This window comes from Leucoraja erinacea, chromosome 5 (genome assembly GCF_028641065.1).
Source record: "Leucoraja erinacea ecotype New England chromosome 5, Leri_hhj_1, whole genome shotgun sequence".
In the NCBI taxonomy this organism is placed as follows: domain Eukaryota; kingdom Metazoa; phylum Chordata; class Chondrichthyes; order Rajiformes; family Rajidae; genus Leucoraja; species Leucoraja erinaceus.
The window spans coordinates 10,651,804-10,671,778 of NC_073381.1; the positions used below are offsets into that span (position 1 = coordinate 10,651,804).

At 42.0% G+C, this 19,975-nt stretch overlaps 1 protein-coding gene across 1 annotated transcript in view; it reads right to left on the reverse strand.

Annotated features, from left to right (window-relative positions):
* The window catches only part of adgrb3 (adhesion G protein-coupled receptor B3), a 711,502-nt gene that overhangs the window by 357,956 nt on the left and 333,571 nt on the right, over nt 1-19,975 (reverse strand). Inside the window, 2 exon segments of the mRNA XM_055635039.1 lie at nt 808-972; nt 17,506-17,670. Of these exon segments, the coding sequence (XP_055491014.1) occupies nt 808-972; nt 17,506-17,670 (330 nt within the window).

Sequence of the window (19,975 nt, forward strand, 5' to 3'; positions counted from 1 at the left end):
ATGCTGGAGCGACACAGGCAGCATCTCTGGAGAGAGGAATGGGTGATGTTTCGGGTCCAGACCCTCTTCAGACCCAAATGGGTGATGTCTCAACCCGAAACATCACCCGTTCCTTCTCTCCAGAGATGCTGCCTGAGCCGCTGAGTTACTGCAGCATTTTGTTCCGTCACCAGATTCATACTTTGAAATCCCAGCAGGAATCCAATGTGGCAAATGCTGAAAGTATTTGTGTACATCTTTGATTTAAACCAGACTCTGCAGTTCTTTCCTACACATATGTATCTGGTGATCTCAAACACAGTCCTAAAATATTCAATCCCCAAAACTACTTTGAACAGTTTATTTTGAATTCCTGGTATTGTGTCGGGGAAGACTTCAAGATTCAAGAGAGTTTATTGTCATGTGGCCCTGATAGGACAATGAAATTCTTCAATCAAAATGGCAGATGAATTCTTCCAGTTACAAGATCAATTATGGAATGATTCACAATGCCAATAAACTCTGTGTTTTATGATTCTGCTTCACCCGAGCTTACAGTCTTGTCTTTCCTCGTCCTCCCACCCTTTCCATCGTCATTGATTTCCATTCTCAGCTAAGCACGTTGTTACAGAACTGGGCTCCCTCTGCTGGAAATGCTTGCAATTACACAGGATAGTCGACACCTCACATTCTGACTCAGTGCAGACCACGCACCTATATTCTGCTCTGCTCCGTCTCTCCAATCCGAAGAGAAACACCCAGTAATCTTGTGATTGATTCTCGCACACTGGCTGTAAATCTGTTGCTGCAGAGGCAAGCACCCCTTACCTGTGCAGTCGGAATTGAAGCATTCTCTGCTCTCAGCCCAGTGTCCCCTGCACTCAGAGCCACCGTGAGCTGCTGTCGTGCACTGGCGGGTTCTCTGCTGTGTCCCATTGGAGCAGGTCACCGAGCAGTCCATCCAAGAACTCCACTCTTTCCAATGCCCATCAACTGTAAAAACAAAGTGCATACAAAATATAATTTACAATTATGTTGTTGCCAATTAGTCCCATAGATCAGATTCAGATTCAGATTCAATTCAATTTTAATTGTCATTGTCAGTGTACAGTACAGAGACAACAAAATGCATTTAGCATCTCCCTGGAAGAGCGACATAGCAAATGATTTGAATAAATAATAATGTGTAAGGGTCCGGGGGGGGGGGGGATGGTGATTGGCAGTCACCGAGGTACTGCCAATCACCCTGGAAGAGCGACATAGCAAATGATTTGAATAAATAATAATAATCATAGGCACACTCGAGTCACAGAGTCCGAAAGTCTTACAGCATGGAAACAGGCTGCTCAATCCAACTTGCCCACCCTGGCCCATATGTCCCATCTATATTAGTCCAACCTGCCTGTGTTTGGCACATATCCCTCTAAACCTGTCCTATCCATGTTCCTGTCTAAATGCTTGTTACATTTTGTGATAGTAATGTAACATGTTTTTTTGCTCTTTCTTTTACATGCCCAGTCCCTCCCCCTCTGATTTTCTCTCCTTGTGCTTCCACGCCCAAAAGGTGACAATAGTCAATAGACTATTGAGGCAATGGTTCCAGAGATTCACCACAGAGAGTGGTGAATCTCTGGAACTCTCTGCCGCAGAGGATAGTCAAGGCCAGTTCATTGGCTATATTTAAGAAGGAGTTAGATGTGTCCCTTGTGGCTAAGGGGATCAGAGGTGTATGGAGAGAAGGCAGGTACGGGATACTGAGTTGGATGATCAGCCATGATCATATTGAATGGCGGTGCAAGCTCGAAGGGCCGAATGGCCTACTCCTCCACCTAATTTCTATGTTTCTATGTTTCTATGCATCAGGAAAGTAAGCCAAATGTTGCAGCACCATGCCGATAACTTGCCTTTGTCCTTCATCCTTCTACTTCCATTTCAATAGTGGGTTTCAGCAACCTATCTGCCAAGACCCCAACCAGGTTCAGTCCTAAATGCTGGACATAATCCCCATCCAACATATACGATAAAGTTCTCAGCCTCCCCTGGTCTCACCCCTCCCAATTCCTATCTACATCTCTAGCCAACTCTTGATTGCTCCACTTAATATGTACCATGGTACTTTACTGTGAAGTGTCTCTTTGTAGTTCGCAAAATTGTAAAGGATTATGTAACTTTAATTGGTGTCCTTCTGTTGCAGCCACATATTCTGAGTTGAAGGACATTCTTGCCATAGAGGGAGTACAGAGAAGGTTCACCAGACTGATTCCTGGGATGTCAGGACTTTCATATGAAGAAAGACTGGATAGACTCGGCTTGTACTTGCTAGAATTTAGGAGATTGAGGGGGGATCTTATAGAAACTTACAAAATTCTTAAGGGGTTGGACAGGCTAAATGCAGGAAGATTGTTCCCGATGTTGGGGAAGTCCAGGACAAGGGTCACAGTTTAAGGATAAAGGAGAAATCTTTTAGGACCGAGATGAGAAAAACATTTTTCACACAGAAAGTGGTGAATCTCTGGAATTCTCTGCCACAGAATGAAGTTGAGGCCAGTTCATTGGCTATATTTAAGAGGGAGTTAGATGTGGCCCTTGTGGCTAAAGAGATCAGGGGGTATGGAGAGAAAGCAGGTACAGGATACTGAGTTGGATGATCAGCTATGATCATATTGATTGGCGGTGCAGGCTCGAAGGGCTGAATGGCCTACTCCTGCATCTATTTTCTATGTTTCTATGAATGATACAAGGAATAATGGACAACATTTGTGGAAAGGTGCTGCGTACGGCATCAAGACACTGCGTACAGCGTTGAGATGGTGCATAAGGCATTGAGGCGGCTGCGAGCCGGCAGACCGTTGCCGCGCGGAATTTTTGAACACGGTCAGTTTTTCGGAGCCCTGCGCGATGTCCGGACCAGCTCCGCACAACTCCATACGGCTCCGGCGATCGCAGTGGGACCGGCCCCGCGAGGCCGTACGGCTCAAGCGACCATGTTAGGTCGAGCTTGCCGCATGCAGTCGCATGCTCGTGGGACAGGCCCTCGTGGGACAGGCCCTTTACTTAAGACATCTATGTTGAGAAGGAAACATTCAAAGCAACTACTAAAGCAAATACAGCATTAAAAGAAAACGCAAACGTTTCCCTTTCATCTCTTGTGGAAACCATGTAGGAGAAAAAATTCTAACTGCGGGATGGAGAAGAAGTATGGCCTGTCCACCATTACCAGCAGCGAGGTGCTGTTGCCATTTGAAGTGTATTGCCCCCTGTCTAACCCCTGCATCACAATCCCTGAGAGTGCAGGATTCACTCAGGATCACACTGCAGAACCAGCCTAGACTCTTGTACTTGGCTCCCAAATGAGAACCTGAAGAAGACTGAAGAAGGGTCTCGACCTGAATCTTCACCCATTCCTTCTCTCCAGAGATGCTGCCTGTCCCACTGAGTTACTCCAGCATTTTGTGTCCATCTTCAGTTCAAACCAGCATCTGCAGTTCCTTCCTACACAGAACCTGAGCCCTCTTGACTCCGATATTGAGATAGTATAATTATCACCTGGTTTCTACAAGGAAAGTCTTATCTGAAAATGGGATTGGTATATGACTGAGTGAAAGCCTTGTGCCTAGGAGGATTGGGAAATTGTGACCGAGATGTTCAGAAGTACATTTATCATTTTTAGGACATGGAAAGTCTTCAAAAGCCTCCAATATATCTGGCAGCAAACTCAATGCCAGGAATATGATTCTCACAATGTAGGTCAAACATTGACATGCAATGGCCACACTTGGTACAGAGTCTGAAAGTCAATTGAACTCCAGTGAATGAACAGCCGCGCCCTGAGAACCTTAGAACATGAAAACTAGATGCAGTAATAAGGCATCTGCTCAGGGTTGCTCTCCAACCAACATGATTATGGGTGACTAGACGAAGTGCAGGCCCATTGGCCCCGCTCCCCCACCGCAATATTCCGCCAAACTGCTGCGTTCAATGTTGTGCCGTTGTTGGCTGAAATTAAGTTAAAGTGAATAAAGTAGGACCCGAGTTTGTAAAGGGACGAGTTTGTAAAGTAGGAGGAAAGTTACTCGCGGAGACGTTGGGTACCTGTTGACCCAGGCAAGTACACGCGAAAAAAAAACATGCCAATTTATAAAATATATGAAATTCAGGATCACATTGTAACATCGTATGCTGCTGACGGGCAGCGCAAGTGGAAAAGTGAGTTTTGTAAAAGTGATTTTTGTAAAGTTTAAAATGTCAATAACTTGTAAAATATACCATCAATCTGAACGAAACTTCTTTCATTTACATCACAGGACAATGGCGAGTTAGGTAGGCCAAAATTGTAGTGCTATCATGTACTGTTTTGGCAGTATTTCGTGGGGGACACGCACACACACATACGCATATGTACAAACAAACAAGATGAGAGGTTTAATAATATATAAGATATCTCAACTCAGCACCAAATCCCCACACGAATGCAGTATCTCTCAATTCCCTTTGTTTCTAAAAGTCTATCAGTCTCTGTCTGTCTTGAATATACTTAGCTATTGAGGCTGTCCCACCCCCTTGGGTAGAGATTGCCAAAGATTCACCTCCATCTGGGTGATATTCTTTCTCACTTGTGTTGAAAGAATGAACCTGGTTCTTAGAAATCATCCTCCCTGCATTTAACCTGTCAAGCCCCATACGAATTTTATACACTTCTTTGGGGTCTGCTTTTAATTTTTTCTTATTTCAATGTCGCTAACACTAGTCCACTTAATGCTTTCTTACGCAACAAACCTGCTATCCCAAGAATTAATCTGGTAAGCATTCACTAAATTCCCAATATCGCAAGTACTTCATTCTTTCAAAGGTCACGCCACCCGTACACAGTATTCTGGAAGTGGTCTTAATCGGAATGTCTGCTTTTGTATTTGGATCTTCGTGCAATGAAGGCTACCATTAGCAATTATCTTCGTAAACACTTCCTAAATTTGCATGCTATTTTTCAGTGGATGGTATACAAGGACACACAGGTCCCTCTGCACACCAAAGATGGACACAAAAAGCTGGGTCAGAGTATCTCTGGAGAAAAGGAATGGGTGACATTTCAGGTTAAGGTCTGAAGAAGGGTCTTGACCCAAAACGTCACCTATTCCTTTTCTCCAGCTTTTTGTGTCTGTCTTTGGTGTAAACAAACATTTGCAGTTCCTTCCTACACGATCCCTCTGCCCACCAACACCTTTCAATCTCCAATTGCTTAGAAATAATGATTTGCTTTTATTAAACCAAAGGAAAAAAAAATCATGAGAGGGATAGATTGGGTGGATGCACAGAATCTGTTGGCCAGAGTGGGGGAATCGAGAAACAGACAGCATAGATTTAAGGTGAAGCGGGAAAGATTTCATCTGAATATGCAAAGTATTGTGGGTGTATTGAATGAGCAGCCAGAGGAGGTAGTTGAGGCAGGGGCTATTAAAATGTTTAAGAAGCAATTAGACAGGTAAATGGATAGGGCAGGTTATGGACCCAAACAGACTCAGGAATAGTTGCTTTCCGAGAATTATATCTACTAAAATTCAAATTCACACATGCACTGACTACACCGCCCAACACGGACTTCCATCTGTATATATGTATATATGTATGTAGCGCCGCAGAATTTGTGACCATTCCCCCCCCCCCCCATCTCCCTTCTGTTTTTTGTTTTTTCTGTTTCTTGTTTTTTGTGCTAAATTGTATGTATGCACTGAGTACGAGCAGCTTTCAGTTTCACTGTACATGTATAGTGACAATAAATGGCATATCTATATATCTATCTGGACCAAACACAGGCAACTGAGACTAGTGTAGATAGGATATGTTGGTCGGTGTGAGCAAATTGGGCCAAAGGGCCACACTGTGACTCGAAAATTACATCACATTTTCCCACATCATATTCCATCTACTATGGCCTCCCTCATTTGCTTAACCAGTCTCGATCCACTTGAGGTTTCTCTGCATCCTCCTCACGGCCCAAATTACCACCTGGCTTAGTACGAGCCACAAACTTCAAGGATCTTCGACAGTTGTAAATTCCTAATTCTGGTACTCCCCACCTCACAACTCCATGGGAGTGCCTCTAGCACAGTGGCTGCCACAGCTCAAATAGGTGGAACACCAGCAACTCCCAAAGGGAGAGTTGGAAAGGGCAATAAATGCTGGCCTTGTCTGTGATTCCAATCACCACACTGATACTGAACAGAAACAAGATACAAAAAAAAAAAAAAACCTGAAAGTATGTTGTACATAGCAAATGGATTTGAGTAAAGCAGGGATATTGCAGGTACAGGGTCTTGGTACACAATGGAGTATTGTGTAAGATCCAAATCTGAGGAAACATCATTTTACTCAATCACAGTGACCTGAAATGGTATGTTAGCATTCATAGCAAAAGGATGGATTGAGTCAGATAGGAGCAGGACCAGGTTCTACTCCAGTTATGGGATACAGGGTCTATGGCGAGACAGCACAAACAGGCCATCTCGTATTGCCGAACACATAATCTCCCCTAGTCCCATATACCTGCTGTACCTCCATTTTGGTCTCCATAACTATCAATTTATTTTAAATGATAAAAAGGACCATCTTGCCATAGAGGGAGTGCATTCCACACAGGTTCACTCAGACTGAGTTTCCTGGGATGTCCCTAAACTTCATATTAAGAAAGACATGATCCCCTTGTTTGATTGGTACCTCGGGAAAAGCTTTTCCACCAATACTGTCTATCCCCTATCATGGGAGCTATCAAGTCCCCCCCTTAACCTTCTGCGCTCCAAAGTAAAGCCCTAACTTGTTCTAACACCAGTCTCATAATCAGTAAGTGCCACCAGCAACTCTACTTCCTGCGGCAGCTTAAAAAATTTGGGGTCAGTCGACTAGCCATGACCCACTTCTATAGGTCTACCATAGAAAGCATACTCACATTCTCCATGCTTGTCTGGTATGGCCACACAACCTCGCAGGATAAGATTCGGCTGGAGAGAATATTGCACCGAGCTTCTAAGATCATCGGTTGCAGCAGACTTCCCTCAGTGACATCACTTTACTCAACAAGACTCACCAGAAAGGCCAGGAAAATCATAGCAGATCACTTTCACCCGGCACATTACCTCTTTAATCTCCTCTCCCATCAGGAAGGAGATATAGAAGCATTAAAAGTAAAAGATCTCGCTTCAGAGACAGCACCTATCTCCAAGCCATCAGATATTTCAATTTGCACTAATCACTTTGCACTTTCTTTTGCACTTGCATTTACGCTTAGTATGACACTGCTGGGTACTGTCCTTCCTGTATATATTGTCCTTCATATGGCATTGTCTGTATTATTTATAGTGGTGTATGTGGTGGTTGTCTTGCACTGTATTGTGTTTGTATAAGAGCGAACCAAGACACATTCCTATCAACTTGTTGACATGGCAATAAAATTCTTGAATTGAATTGAATTGTACTCGTTAGAATTTAGGAGATTGAGGGGGGATCTTATAGAAACTTACAAAATTCTTAAGGGATTGGACAGGCTAGATGCAGGAAGATTGTTCCCGATGTTGGGGAAGTCCAGGACAAGGGGTCACAATTTAAGGATAGAGGGGGAAATCCCTTTGGACCGAGATGAGAAAAACATTTTTCACGCAGAGAGTGGTGAATCTCTGGAACTCTCTGCCACAGAAAGTAGTTGAGGCCGGTTCATTGGCTATATTTAAGAGGGAGTTAGATGTGGCCCTTGTGGCTAAAGGGATCAGGGGGTATGGAGAGAAGGCAGGTACGGGATACTGAGTTAGATGATCAGCCATGATCATATTGAATGGCGTTGCAGGCTCGAAGGGCCGAATGGCTTACTCCTGCACCTATTTTCTATGTTTCTATGTTTCTATGAAATGTAGTGGGGAGGCAGATTTAGTGGGAACCTGCAGGTGATACTGGGTAAGTAGTTGATTTGCAAGGCAGTTGTGGAAGGGAGTAAAACTAACGGAGCGACTCTTTCATAAAGCAGGTGGGGTCAAAGGTCTTGTTTCCTGCTGTATTATTCCAGGATATTCATTCCTCTCAAGAAGGGTCTCAACGTGGAACTTCACCTATTCCTTTTCTCCAGAGATGCTGTCTGACCAGCTGAGTTACTCCAGCTTTTTGTGTCTACCCTTCATTCCACTAACTGTGGTTCAGTGACGTGTTTTGAATTCGTTGCCTCAAGGTCCTGGAGGAGATGGCTCTCTGTCAGTTCTTCCAGTTGTGATTGACATGAAAGGCCAGCTTTTGGAGACCTTGTTAAGCTAATTGGGAATTGATATTGGCTCACAGGCAGAGGTTGCTTTACAAAACAAAAGTGGTGCAGGCAGAGACATTTTCATTGGAAACACAACTAATGGACCTAACTTAAAGTGAAGTGTTGCAAAACTGTTTAATTTGCATTGCAATGTTCAAAGTATATTAGTGGTGTGTTTAAAAATAAATGTGGGTCAATCTATGTGGATTGAGACTTAGAAACATGGCTAGCCCAGTATCCTGACAACAAACCTGTGTTTCTACAATAACAGCCTAGAGGCTGAAGGGTCCCGACATGAAACGCATCTGCCTGATCTGCTGAATTACTCCAGCACTTTGTATCTTTTTTTTGATAAACCAGCATCTGTAATTGCTTGTGTCTATGTTTAAAATAATAGAGTAGAAACAAATCCTGGCCTGTTTCTGTATTGACCTTGGTGCTTTTGTACTAAAAGAGTTAATCCCTGAGCACCAGTCTCCTAGGAGACTGCCACATACTGTCACTAATTATATGCTGTTAAATCACATCAAAGGGTGATTAACTTTAATGACCAGAAAACTAGGAGCATTACAAATTGGGAGCATTGACCTGGCACCTGATTCTCCTTTGCTGTGTATTCCTGCATTTAGATAATTTTAGAGGTGTGAAAATGTGAGCATTCAAATGAAAATACTAATTGCATGAAAAAAGACAGAAAGCTTTTAAACTCAATCAGACAAATGTTTGTAAGAATGAACAAATGTAATCCTCAAAATATTGCTTTTGAAATATAACACTACTTTTTTTTCCACAATCAGGTTGCAAATGCTTCAATTGATTGTTTTAAATATTATTAGTTATGAATTCCTGAGATATCTACATTCCTTGGTTCAGACCATGCTGGATGCCCAGTTTTCATTGTTTTTTTTTATTGGCTGCTGCAGTCCAGAGCTTTTATAATTCCCTCCTCTCACATCTTTGAACTATGTCTGAATATCTTCTATCTAAATGCTCAGACGATTCAATTGCATAACATGCCCAGTTAATGATGATCATCGCTGATATTAAATCTGCTCCTTTGCAAAAAGCATCAACAAAACCTGTCAGCAAATTGACTCGTGCTCCCATCAATGCCAATGCAATTATTTTTTATCCACTGCTGTCATATAAAGAGTCAAAAAAAGAAACAATCCTTCCCTTTAAACAAGACTTGCTGCATAAATCCATCAAGCTGGGACTAATTTTCTTTACTTCCATTGGAAATATCTTTTCCCTGAGCCCCAGACCCTAGATTCAGCTGAGAACGGTCATGGGAAAATGAGGCTTCAGTTTTGTGAAAGGGTACAGAGAGATTTTGTTGTTGAAAAATGTTTGAATCGTGAATGGGTAGACAGGGAGAAGGCATTTCTGTAGGCAGGATGTATGGTAGTGTAACAACACAGATTTGAGATAATTAACTGGCAAAAATAAATCCAAGAGGATATGTAGCAAGGTGCAATAATTTTGGATGAACTGCCCAAATATTTGTGGGTACAGATTCAATAGTAATATTCAGGGTAAATGTAATTAATATTTTAAGGGCAGGTATGTGCAGTGTTGTGGGGGGTTGCAATGGATTTATAGAGCTCTGTTAGGCAGCTGTCGCATGTACAAGGGGCTGAATAGCTGCCTTTTGTGCACGTTTTTCCTTCCATTATTTATTATGTAAAGGTATATGTGTGTTATGATTGTGTTTATAGTTTGTTTGGTTGTTTGTCTTTTTGCACAAAAGTCCGCGAGCATTGCCACTTTCATTTCACTGCACATCTCGTATGTGTATGTGACAAATAGACTTGACTTGACTTGACTTGAACACTTTCAGACTGATTCGGAATCACTTGATGCAGAACCCACTTCCGCCACTTGATGCTGCCAGTTCCCTTCACAAACAGTAGAGGTATAGCCATTTCCAAATCATACAAAGTTACCAACTGCTGGCTTGAAAACATAATATTAAAAGCATTTATGAGTTGATTCCAAAACATCTATTGGGGAGATGGCATTTTGCACATGCAGTTTCAATGCATAACTTGCCCTTCTGAACTCATCTAAAAATACCGAGCAAATCGTATCTGACCCCAGCAGTTTATTCCTAATTCCTAATCCAGCAACATGTCCTTTTCAAAATCCATATCTCTGTTTACGAATATGTGGTACTTCTATCCCTTTCTCCTTCGCCCGAACCCTACACCTCCAGATTCAGGGACAGTTTCTTCCCAGCTGTTATCAGGCAACTGAATCATCCTACCAAAACCAGAGACCAGTCCTGGACTGCTATCTACCTTATTGGTGATCCTCAGACTATCTTTGATCAAACTTCACTTGCTTTACTTTGCACTAAATGGTATTCCCTTATCGTGTATCTATGCACTGTAAATGTCTCGATTGTAATCATGTATTGTCTTTTGCTGACTGGATAGCACGCAACAAAAGCTTTTCACTGTAACTTGGTATACCTGACACTTAACTAAACTAAATTGAACTGAACTGAACTGTACTCTCCTCCACGACCTCTGGCAGCTTCCATTTCCCACCTTTTGCATATCCCCACATTCCATCATTCAAGCACTAAACCACTGACATTCCTCAACCTGACTAAATCCTGCTGCCTCTCAATAAAAGCCACCTCTCCAATGGTAGATCATCGGTCCTACTAACTTCCCATTTTGTCGATATGTCCTCGAGATATTTTATTATATTAAAGCCAAGAGTTGCCATCTCGTGCAGAGAAGGACATGGTCAACTGGCACCAGCCTCAGACAAAAAGTGAAATGAAAATATTGGGAAAAGAGCACGAGGTGAACAGCAGGTCAGTCAACATGAGTCAAGGGAACTGAAAATGGGAGGCCCATGGTTGGGGGAGAGTGGGAATCACTACTTTTCCAGCAGAAGGACAGAGGAAGGGAATTGAAGAATACAGTTGAACAGAGGGATCTGGGTATAACCGTGCATAGTTCCTTGAAGGTGGAATCTCATATAGATAGGGTGGTAAAGAAAGCTTTTGTTATGCTAGCCTTTATAAATCAGAGCATTGAGTATAGAAGCTGGGATGTAATGTTAAAATTGTACAAGGCATTGGTGAGACCAAATCTGGAATATGGTGTACAATTTTGGTCGCCCAATTATAGGAAGGATGTCAACAAAATAGAGAGAGTACAGAGGAGATTTACTAGAATGTTGCCTGGGTTTCAACAACTAAGTTACAGAGATAGGTTGAATAAGTTAGGTCTTTATTCTCTGGAGCGCAGAAGGTTAAGGGGGGACTTGATAGAGGTCTTTAAAATGATGAGAGGGAGAGACAGAGTTGATGTGGACAAGCTTTTCCCTTTGAGAATAGGGAAGATTCAAACAAGAGGACATGACTTCAGAATTAAGGGACAGAAGTTTAGGGGTAATATGAGGGGGAACTTCTTTACTCAGAGAGTGGTAGCGGTGTGGAATGAGCTTCCAGTGGAAGTTGTGGAGGCAGGTTCATTGGTATCATTTAAAAATAAATTGGATAGGCATATGGATGAGAAGGGAATGGAGGGTTATGGTATGAGTGCAGGCAGGTGGGACTAAGGGGAAAAAAATTTGTTCGGCACGGACTTGTAGGGCCGAGATGGCCTGTTTCCGTGCTGTAATTGTTATATTGTTATATGGATTTGAATTGAAGCAAGCATAAATGTGCAGACCTCTGGAAAAAGATGCTTTTTCATATTAATGTGGTCATTCCCCTGGTACTTGCCTTTTCCTCGCTGCTAGTCATGTCCAGCATGACGTTTTAGTTCACGTTTCGGTGCCTTTTAAATGCATTTCATATTTTTCTCCCCTAGCTGGCTGACTTCCCAAGCATTCTCTTTATCCTGTATCTGTGCACTGTGGATGGCTCGATTGTAATTGTGTACAGTCTTTCCGCTTACTGGTTAGCAGGCGACAAAAGCTTTTCACTGTACCTCAGTAGATGTGACAATAAATTTAATTAGACTAAACTAAACTAAATGTTGTGTTGGGTGCTGGTGGAGCTTACTTTGCAACCCAAGAGCAGATTGGCTAATACCCTGATATGCTTTCACGAGTGTGAGACTAATTAAGCAGAAGCAGCAGAATGAAACAAACTATATGTAACATGCAATTATTAACAAAGTCACTGGGAGAGGTAATAAGCTATAGTTCTGGCATGTGCATAAAGCAAACGGACTTCCTCTTACACTCACCGGCCTCGGAGTTTAAGATTCACATGCTGAATGTGCAATGCAGTCATGGGCGCTCATACTAAGTTAGGAAGGTAACTCTTCATATCGGGTATTGGTGTAACAACATCTGGATTACTGTGTGGACTGTGTCGCTATTTAAGGAAGGATGTTAATGTAATGGAAACAATTCCAAGATGGTCCCTAATATGAAGGATAGAACTAGTGTACGGGGGATTGTTGGTTGGCACGGGGTCGGTGGGCCGAAGGGTCTGTTTTCACTCTGTATCCCTTAACTAAACTAAGATAATGGACTAGACTAATATCTGGTATGTACGGGAGGTCTTAGAAATTAAAATGGAACTAGCTGGGCCCTGGAGTTCAGCAAACTGAGACACCATTGAAATATATAAAATCCTGAGTGGACTTGACAGAGAGGATGTTTTCTCTTATTGGAGAATGTCGATCTAGAGTTTACTATTTAAAAATAAATGGTTGCGTATTTAAGATGGAGATGAGGCATCGAATGTCATACTTAAGTTTTCTACCACTCTTGTGCTAACGTCAATCAGTCAAAGCAGCCATTGAAACCTCACCTGCCCTTTGAAATTCAATCCTCATAGCAACACAACAAACCGTGAAACTCAATAAATCGGTTCACCTGGAGACACGAAAATCTACAAATATTGGAATCTTAAATGAAAAATACTGGAGGAACTCAGCTGGTTAACCAGCATCCGTATAGGGAAATGGACAGACAATATTTCTGGTCATGTCCCTTCAAATTGATTGGGTCATTTGATAGTAGCATCACAGGAAAAAATGTCCATTAAAATAGTTGATAGTTGGCCATAAAATACGACTGATGCAATTAATTTATTAATGGCCGTGAAAAAACAACCCCATATTCTGGTGAAGAGACTGCAGGTTAGGGAAATATTTTTACCGCAATAATCATCATTTTTGGCTGAAGCTATCCTTTTAGACCTCAATGGCACTTCAAAGATCAAAGATGCAATGCCCTGGCTAGGTTAGTCCATGCAAAGAATTATCAGTTCATTGGAACTTGGCAAAGGTACATATGTAGAAGAGTGAGAGGTAATTGACCAAAATATTTAAAATGTTGAGAGGCCTTACCAGGGTAGACATAGAGAGGATAGTTCCTTCAAATGGAAGAATTTGGAACTAGAGAGTTACTATTTAAAAATAAGTGGATGCCCATTCAATGGACAGTTCACATGCAATTGTTATGGCTTAAAAAGTTGGAACCAGTTCAATAATGTCATTTAGAGGTGGGAACATTGCGGCTTTATACAGTCCAGTCCTTTCATAACTCAAGTCCCACGAAAATGTTCTTTACAATTGGCTCAGGTTCTGTGCCTTATCTCGGAGCAAGAACATTCTTGTTCAACTCAGGTGCATGTAGATGATTACATGGTATTACTTTATGGAAAAGCAAAGGCACTATCCCATGTGCCTAAAACCGATGCCTATCCCTCAATCAATAATTTTTGAAAAATCAAATTATCTGATCCTTATCACGTCAATGTTTGAGGGAGCTATCCATTTATACATTGGCTGCTACATTCCTTCCATTACAATGCTGGTGACACTTCCATATAACCATATAACCATATAACAATTACAGCACAGAGACAGGCCATCTCGGCCCTTCTAGTCCGTGCCGAACACGTATTCTCCCCTAGTCCCATCTACCTGCACTCAGACCATAACCCTCCATTCCTTTCCCATACCATATAACTATCCAATTTATTTTTAAATGATAAAAACGAACCTGCCTCCACCACCTCCACTGGAAGCTCATTCCACACAGCCACCACTCTCTGAGTAAAGAAGTTCCCCCTCATGTTACCCCTAAACTTCTGTCCCTTAATTCTCAAGCCATGTCCTCTTGTTTAAATCTTCCCTACTCTCAGTGGGAAAAGCTTATCCACGTCAACTCTGTCTATCCCACTTCAAATGTACTTTGTTCATTGTGAAGTGCTTTGAGGCACTCTGAAAGGTCCATGCAGGACACCACATAAATATCCATATTTATTTTTAATGGCCCTATAAAATGAACTCGCAAGCCGATGGATTGCATTAAACCACTACCTGCAGTTTGTGAGCCTCTTCCTCCGGAAACTAGAGATGCAAAGTGTATTCGAGCCTAACCTTGACATCTACATAATTATCATGGACATTTAGAATCGTAGATTCACAGAAATGTGCAGCACAGAAAGGGGCCCTCTCTGCCCACCATGTCCATGCCAACTGTGCTAACTATCTACTCGAATCCCATATTCCTCTATGCCTTTCCTATCTGAGTACCTGTCCAAATGTGTTTAAGCACTATAATTGTATCTGCCTCTTCCTCTGCCAGCTCGTTCCAAATAACCACCAACCTCTATGTGAAAAACATACCCTTCAGATCTATAAATTTATGGAACTATTACAAGCATAAGGTGCAATAATAAGTTAAAACATAAAGGCTACCAGGACCTGGTAATGGGGGGTATAAAATAATTTTTTAATAAAAACACGGTTGGTATATCCTTTTTTGCGGAGTTTTGTGTTACAATAGAGCGATTGATTTTCCTTTCTTCTTTTTTTTCTTTTCTTTCTAGGGTCTTATTTCTTTTCTTTACTTCCTTCTCTAATTCCTTCCCTAAGGGGTTCTCTTCTCCCAACACTTTCCTGCACCTTCACGATTCTTGCTTACTTTCCTTACTTTTTTTATTTCTATCTTTTTTAAAGCTCAAAAAATGAAGTGGTACAACATAATGTAATAAGATATATGCGATGTATTAATGTGATTTACTGTACTGCTAATAAAAATAAAATAAAAATTAAAAAAAAAGATCTATAAATATATTTTCTCTCACCTTAAACCTGTGCCCTCTTGTTCTAGACTCTCTTGCTCTGGGAAAAAGATTGACTACTTATCCTAGATATGCTCATTGTAATCTTATAAACATCGATAAGGTTGTCCCTCAGCCTCCTTCATTCCAAAAATAAAGAATCCAGCCTATCCAATCTTTCCTTATAACTGCAGCCCTCCAGGTTTCAGTGAGAAGACAGGAGAATGGGGTTGAGAGGGATAATTCGGCCCATCAAGTCTACGCCATTCAATCATGGCTGATGTATCTTTCCCTCTAAGCCCAATACGCCTGCCTTCTCCCCATAACACTTGACTCCCTTATTAATTAAATATCGATCAATCTGCCTTAAAATATCCAATGACTTGGCCTCTACAACTGGCTGTGGCAATGAATCCCACAGATTCACCACCCTCTGACTAAAGAAATTCCTTCTCATCTCCTTTCAAAAGGCACATCCTTTTATTCTGAGGCTGTGTCCCCTCGTCCTCGACTCTCCCACTAGTGGAAGCATCCTCTCCACATCCACTCAATCCAGGCCTCACACTATTTGGTGAGCTTCAATGGGGTCCCCCTCATCCTTCTAAACTCCAGCAAGCATAGGCCCAGTGCCGTAAAAATCCTCATCATATGTTAGCGCAATCATGTCCGGGGTCATTCTCGTAAACCTCCTCTGGACCCTTTTCAACATCAGCACATTCTTCCTCAGATATGGGGCCCAAAACTGCTCATGATGCCTCAGGATGTGATGTTCAACTGAATGATGGCAAGTTGCATTATTATTGATGGAGACTTTCAATATTGTCCTTCGGGGCATCTTTATAAAACTTAATTTCATAGAAACATAGAAACATAGAAATTAGGTGCAGGAGTAGGCCATTCGGCCCTTCGAGCCTGCACCGCCATTCAATATGATCATGGCTGATAATCCAACTCAGTATCCCGTACCTGCCTTCTCTCCATACCCTCTGATCCCCTTAGCCACAAGGGCCACATCTAACTCCCTCTTAAATATAGCCAATGAACTGGCCTCAACTACCCTCTGTGGCAGAGAGTTCCAGAGATTCACCACTCTCTGTGTGAAAAAAATTCTTCTCATCTCGGTTATAAAGGATTTCCCCCTTATCCTTAAGCTGTGACCCCTTGTCCTGGACTTCCCCAACATCGGGAGCAATCTTCCTGCATCCAGCCTGTCCAACCCCAAAGAATTTTGTAAGTTTCTATAAGATCCCCTCTCAATCTCCTAAATTCTAGAGAGTATAAACCAAGTCTATCCAGTCTTCCTTCATAAGACAGTCCTGACATCCCAGGAATCAGTCTGGTGAACCTTCTCTGCACTCCCTCTATGGCAATAATGTCCTTCCTCAGATTTGGAGACCAAAACTGTACGCAATTCTCCAGGTGTGGTCTCACCAAGACCCCGTACAACTGCAGTAGAACCTCCCTGCTCCTATACTCAAATCCTTTTGCTATGAAAGCTAACATACCATTCGCTTTCTTCACTGCCTGCTGCACCTGCATGCCTACTTTCAATGACTGGTGTACCATGACACCCAGGTCTCGCTGCATCTCCCCTTTTCCTAGTCGGTCACCATTTAGATAATAGTCTGCTTTCCTGTTTTTGCCACCAAAATGGATAACCTCACATTTATCCACATTATACTGCATCTGCCAAACATTTGCCCACCCACCCAGCCTAAAGCATAGCTGCTTTATTTAATGACAACTCTCAAACAGTGGCCAGTTTCCACTGTTTAGCACCTCGTCCACTTCTGAGGCATGAGGCAAAAGCTTTTCCTCACTAGGCTTTACAGGGCGTTGAATTGCGGCTCTTTTACCGTGACTTTAACAAATCCATTCAATAACCTAAGGAAAATGATTGTTACAAGAAGCAAGGAAGCATTACTTTAAAAATTAGATCAAAGTTGCTCAGGAATCAGAAACCCTCTCACATAAAAAAGCAGTAAATGGTTTGGATTTGCAACCGAACATTTCAGAATGGATGAATTATAGTTGGGCAAGGGTATTGAAGGGAATGAAACAAAGGCATTAGCATGGGGTGAAGATATGGATCAACCAATACCTGACTGAAAGGCCGCGTGGGGCTGAGGGATGAATGGATAGTGCCAGTAGCATAACAAACAATCGACAAGTTCTTTAATAACTGTGTTGTACTAACCTGGGCACAAAGCGATGTTGCAGATCTTTGTCTGTGACTCTGGCCCATCACACACGCGCCCACCATGCTGAGGAGAACTGCATGATCTAGACCTTGTCCGTTGGCCTCTACCACAAGTAAATGAGCATAAGCTCCAGGGTGACCAGTCTTCCCAGACTCCATGCACTACAAAAGAGTTTGTAAAAACAGAGGTTAGACACAACAATCAGAATAACCTTGAAAAGATGATATGAACATCTTAGGATTCTCAAGACCTGTTAGGGTGTGAGTGGAAGCAGGAAGGGGATCAGGTGGGAACAGGGAGGAGGGGTTGAGGAGTATTAGTAGTATCTGTCGGCACAGTGTGTGTGGGATGGTCTTCCCTTCTGCCACACACTGCTAATAACAGCTCTTTAATTATCCCTCACCATTTTCCCTTCTGCACCCACCAGTTGCAGGGAGGAATGAAGAGGGGTGGGGAGGGCAATTTGGTAGATACACTCCAATGTACTCCTGGAACAGCCAGAGAGTGGGAAACCAATATTCATAGCATGGGTAGTTTAGTTATGAAGATCTGTAATTTTTACTGTCTATCCAAAAAAACACATAAGAATCATTTACTTACACAATGATTAACACTTTGCAGGTTATTCATTATCAAATAAGGGATACAACATGTCATTCTGTAACATGAGATTATAGGTGGTCACATCAGTGAAAGGTGTGATAGTGCACATATGCTTGAGTTAGCATCATTTAGTGATTGATGGCAATCCCATCACAGAGACTTTACATGTAACTTTTCAACAGGGCGATCTAACATGCAATTTGCAAGAATACTAAGCAATTCCTCATAAGGAAAGAGGGAAGCATATGGGAAGGTTGATCCTTATCTATGTTACTGGTTGGGAAGGGGTTCTGGGGGAGGCCATGAATTAAGATCATTAAGAAATGTGTTTGGGTTCAGAATGAGGAAGAAACAAGGTCATAGAATCTCAATGAAAATTAAACTCAAGATGTCTATTTAATGTCTATCATACAGATCGCAAATGTTATTTTTATTTATTTGTTCTCATGGCATGGAGGGTTTTGAGAATGTCTCTTCCTTAATTGCTTGTGAATTAAGAGTCAACTGTATGTGTGGGCTACAACTCAATAACGGTGATAGAGGAAGTCTAATGGAAATGCATAAGTGAGTCAAATGGGATTTTTTACAGCAATTTTGTAGCTTCATGGTTAACACAATTGAAGTTAGTATTTTCTTCTATTTAGGTAACAAAGTATTTCAATTGCCACATTACCCTGTTGGGATGTGAACTCCCGCCAGTAGCCCAGACTCTGAATGCTGGTCCAGTAACTTAACTGCTTATGCTACCGTTCACAACCAATTTAGTAAGAGCAATGAAGGGTATGATTAAATGCTGGCCTTGCCAGTGATGCATATGTCCTATGAATGAATAGAAATATGAAAACTAATGCTGCAGCACTGATAGAAAGGGCCTTGTACCGAAGAGCAGGCAAATGATAGCAGAAACCTAGGAGGGAAAATGAAGGACATTGGCCTGATCTAGAGAGTCAAGGTCGTTTAGAAGAGTCTGAGGGCAGATGTTTAGGGGCGTGGACGGCGTTTTGAACAGGAGAATTTGAATGAAGTTGGGGAATGGGGTCCATAAATAGTTAGCTAGGGCAGGAATGTGGAATTGTGTGAGTGGTATTATGCATTGGGCTAAAAAAAAAAAAGTGGAACTTTTGGAGGGGGCTGGGACCAAATGGGTTAAGGAAAAAGAGTTTAGCTGATGTAAATCCAATACATTTAGGGAGGAGACTGGAGCTGGAACCAAGTATTTGACGTGGTGGATGTAATAATCCCAGGTCAGTGCAGGGTGAAACATCTGATTCTGAATGAGGAAGGATTTGAAAAGTGGAAATGGACTGGAGATCCCTGCCAAGGACTGAGGACAACCTCTTTAGTTTTACTGTGGAGGTCAAGTTATAGTATTGCTCAAACTTGATCTCTGAAGGGCAGCTCACAAAGTGGTAAAAGGTAGGAAGCTGAGAGATGGTGGGTAGCTTCAGCGAGTCTCAATAATGTACGTGGGGCAACAGATGGCGGCTTCAAGGGGCATGACCGGTGGAAATGGTAATCAAGGGCAATGCTTGATCAAGTCCTGATAGTGACATTGCAAAGGGCCCAATTCAATCATTAAGATAGGAGCCACAAGCTCATGATTAATGCAAGAAGATTTGAATGCTTGGTGCATAATTGGGAACTCTAATAGGGTGAGTGAGCACTAAGGTACTTTCTATGGAATAAACTGAGTTTAAATTGTTCCATTGTTTTTGCTTATTAGCAGGACATCAATTTACATAGTGATTAAAGGAGGGTATTTTCCTTGATTAGAAACAGCTACAAATGGAAATATTGATGGCGTTTTGCATATTTTACACATAACTGGGGAATAACAAAAAAATAAATAACTAATATGTTATA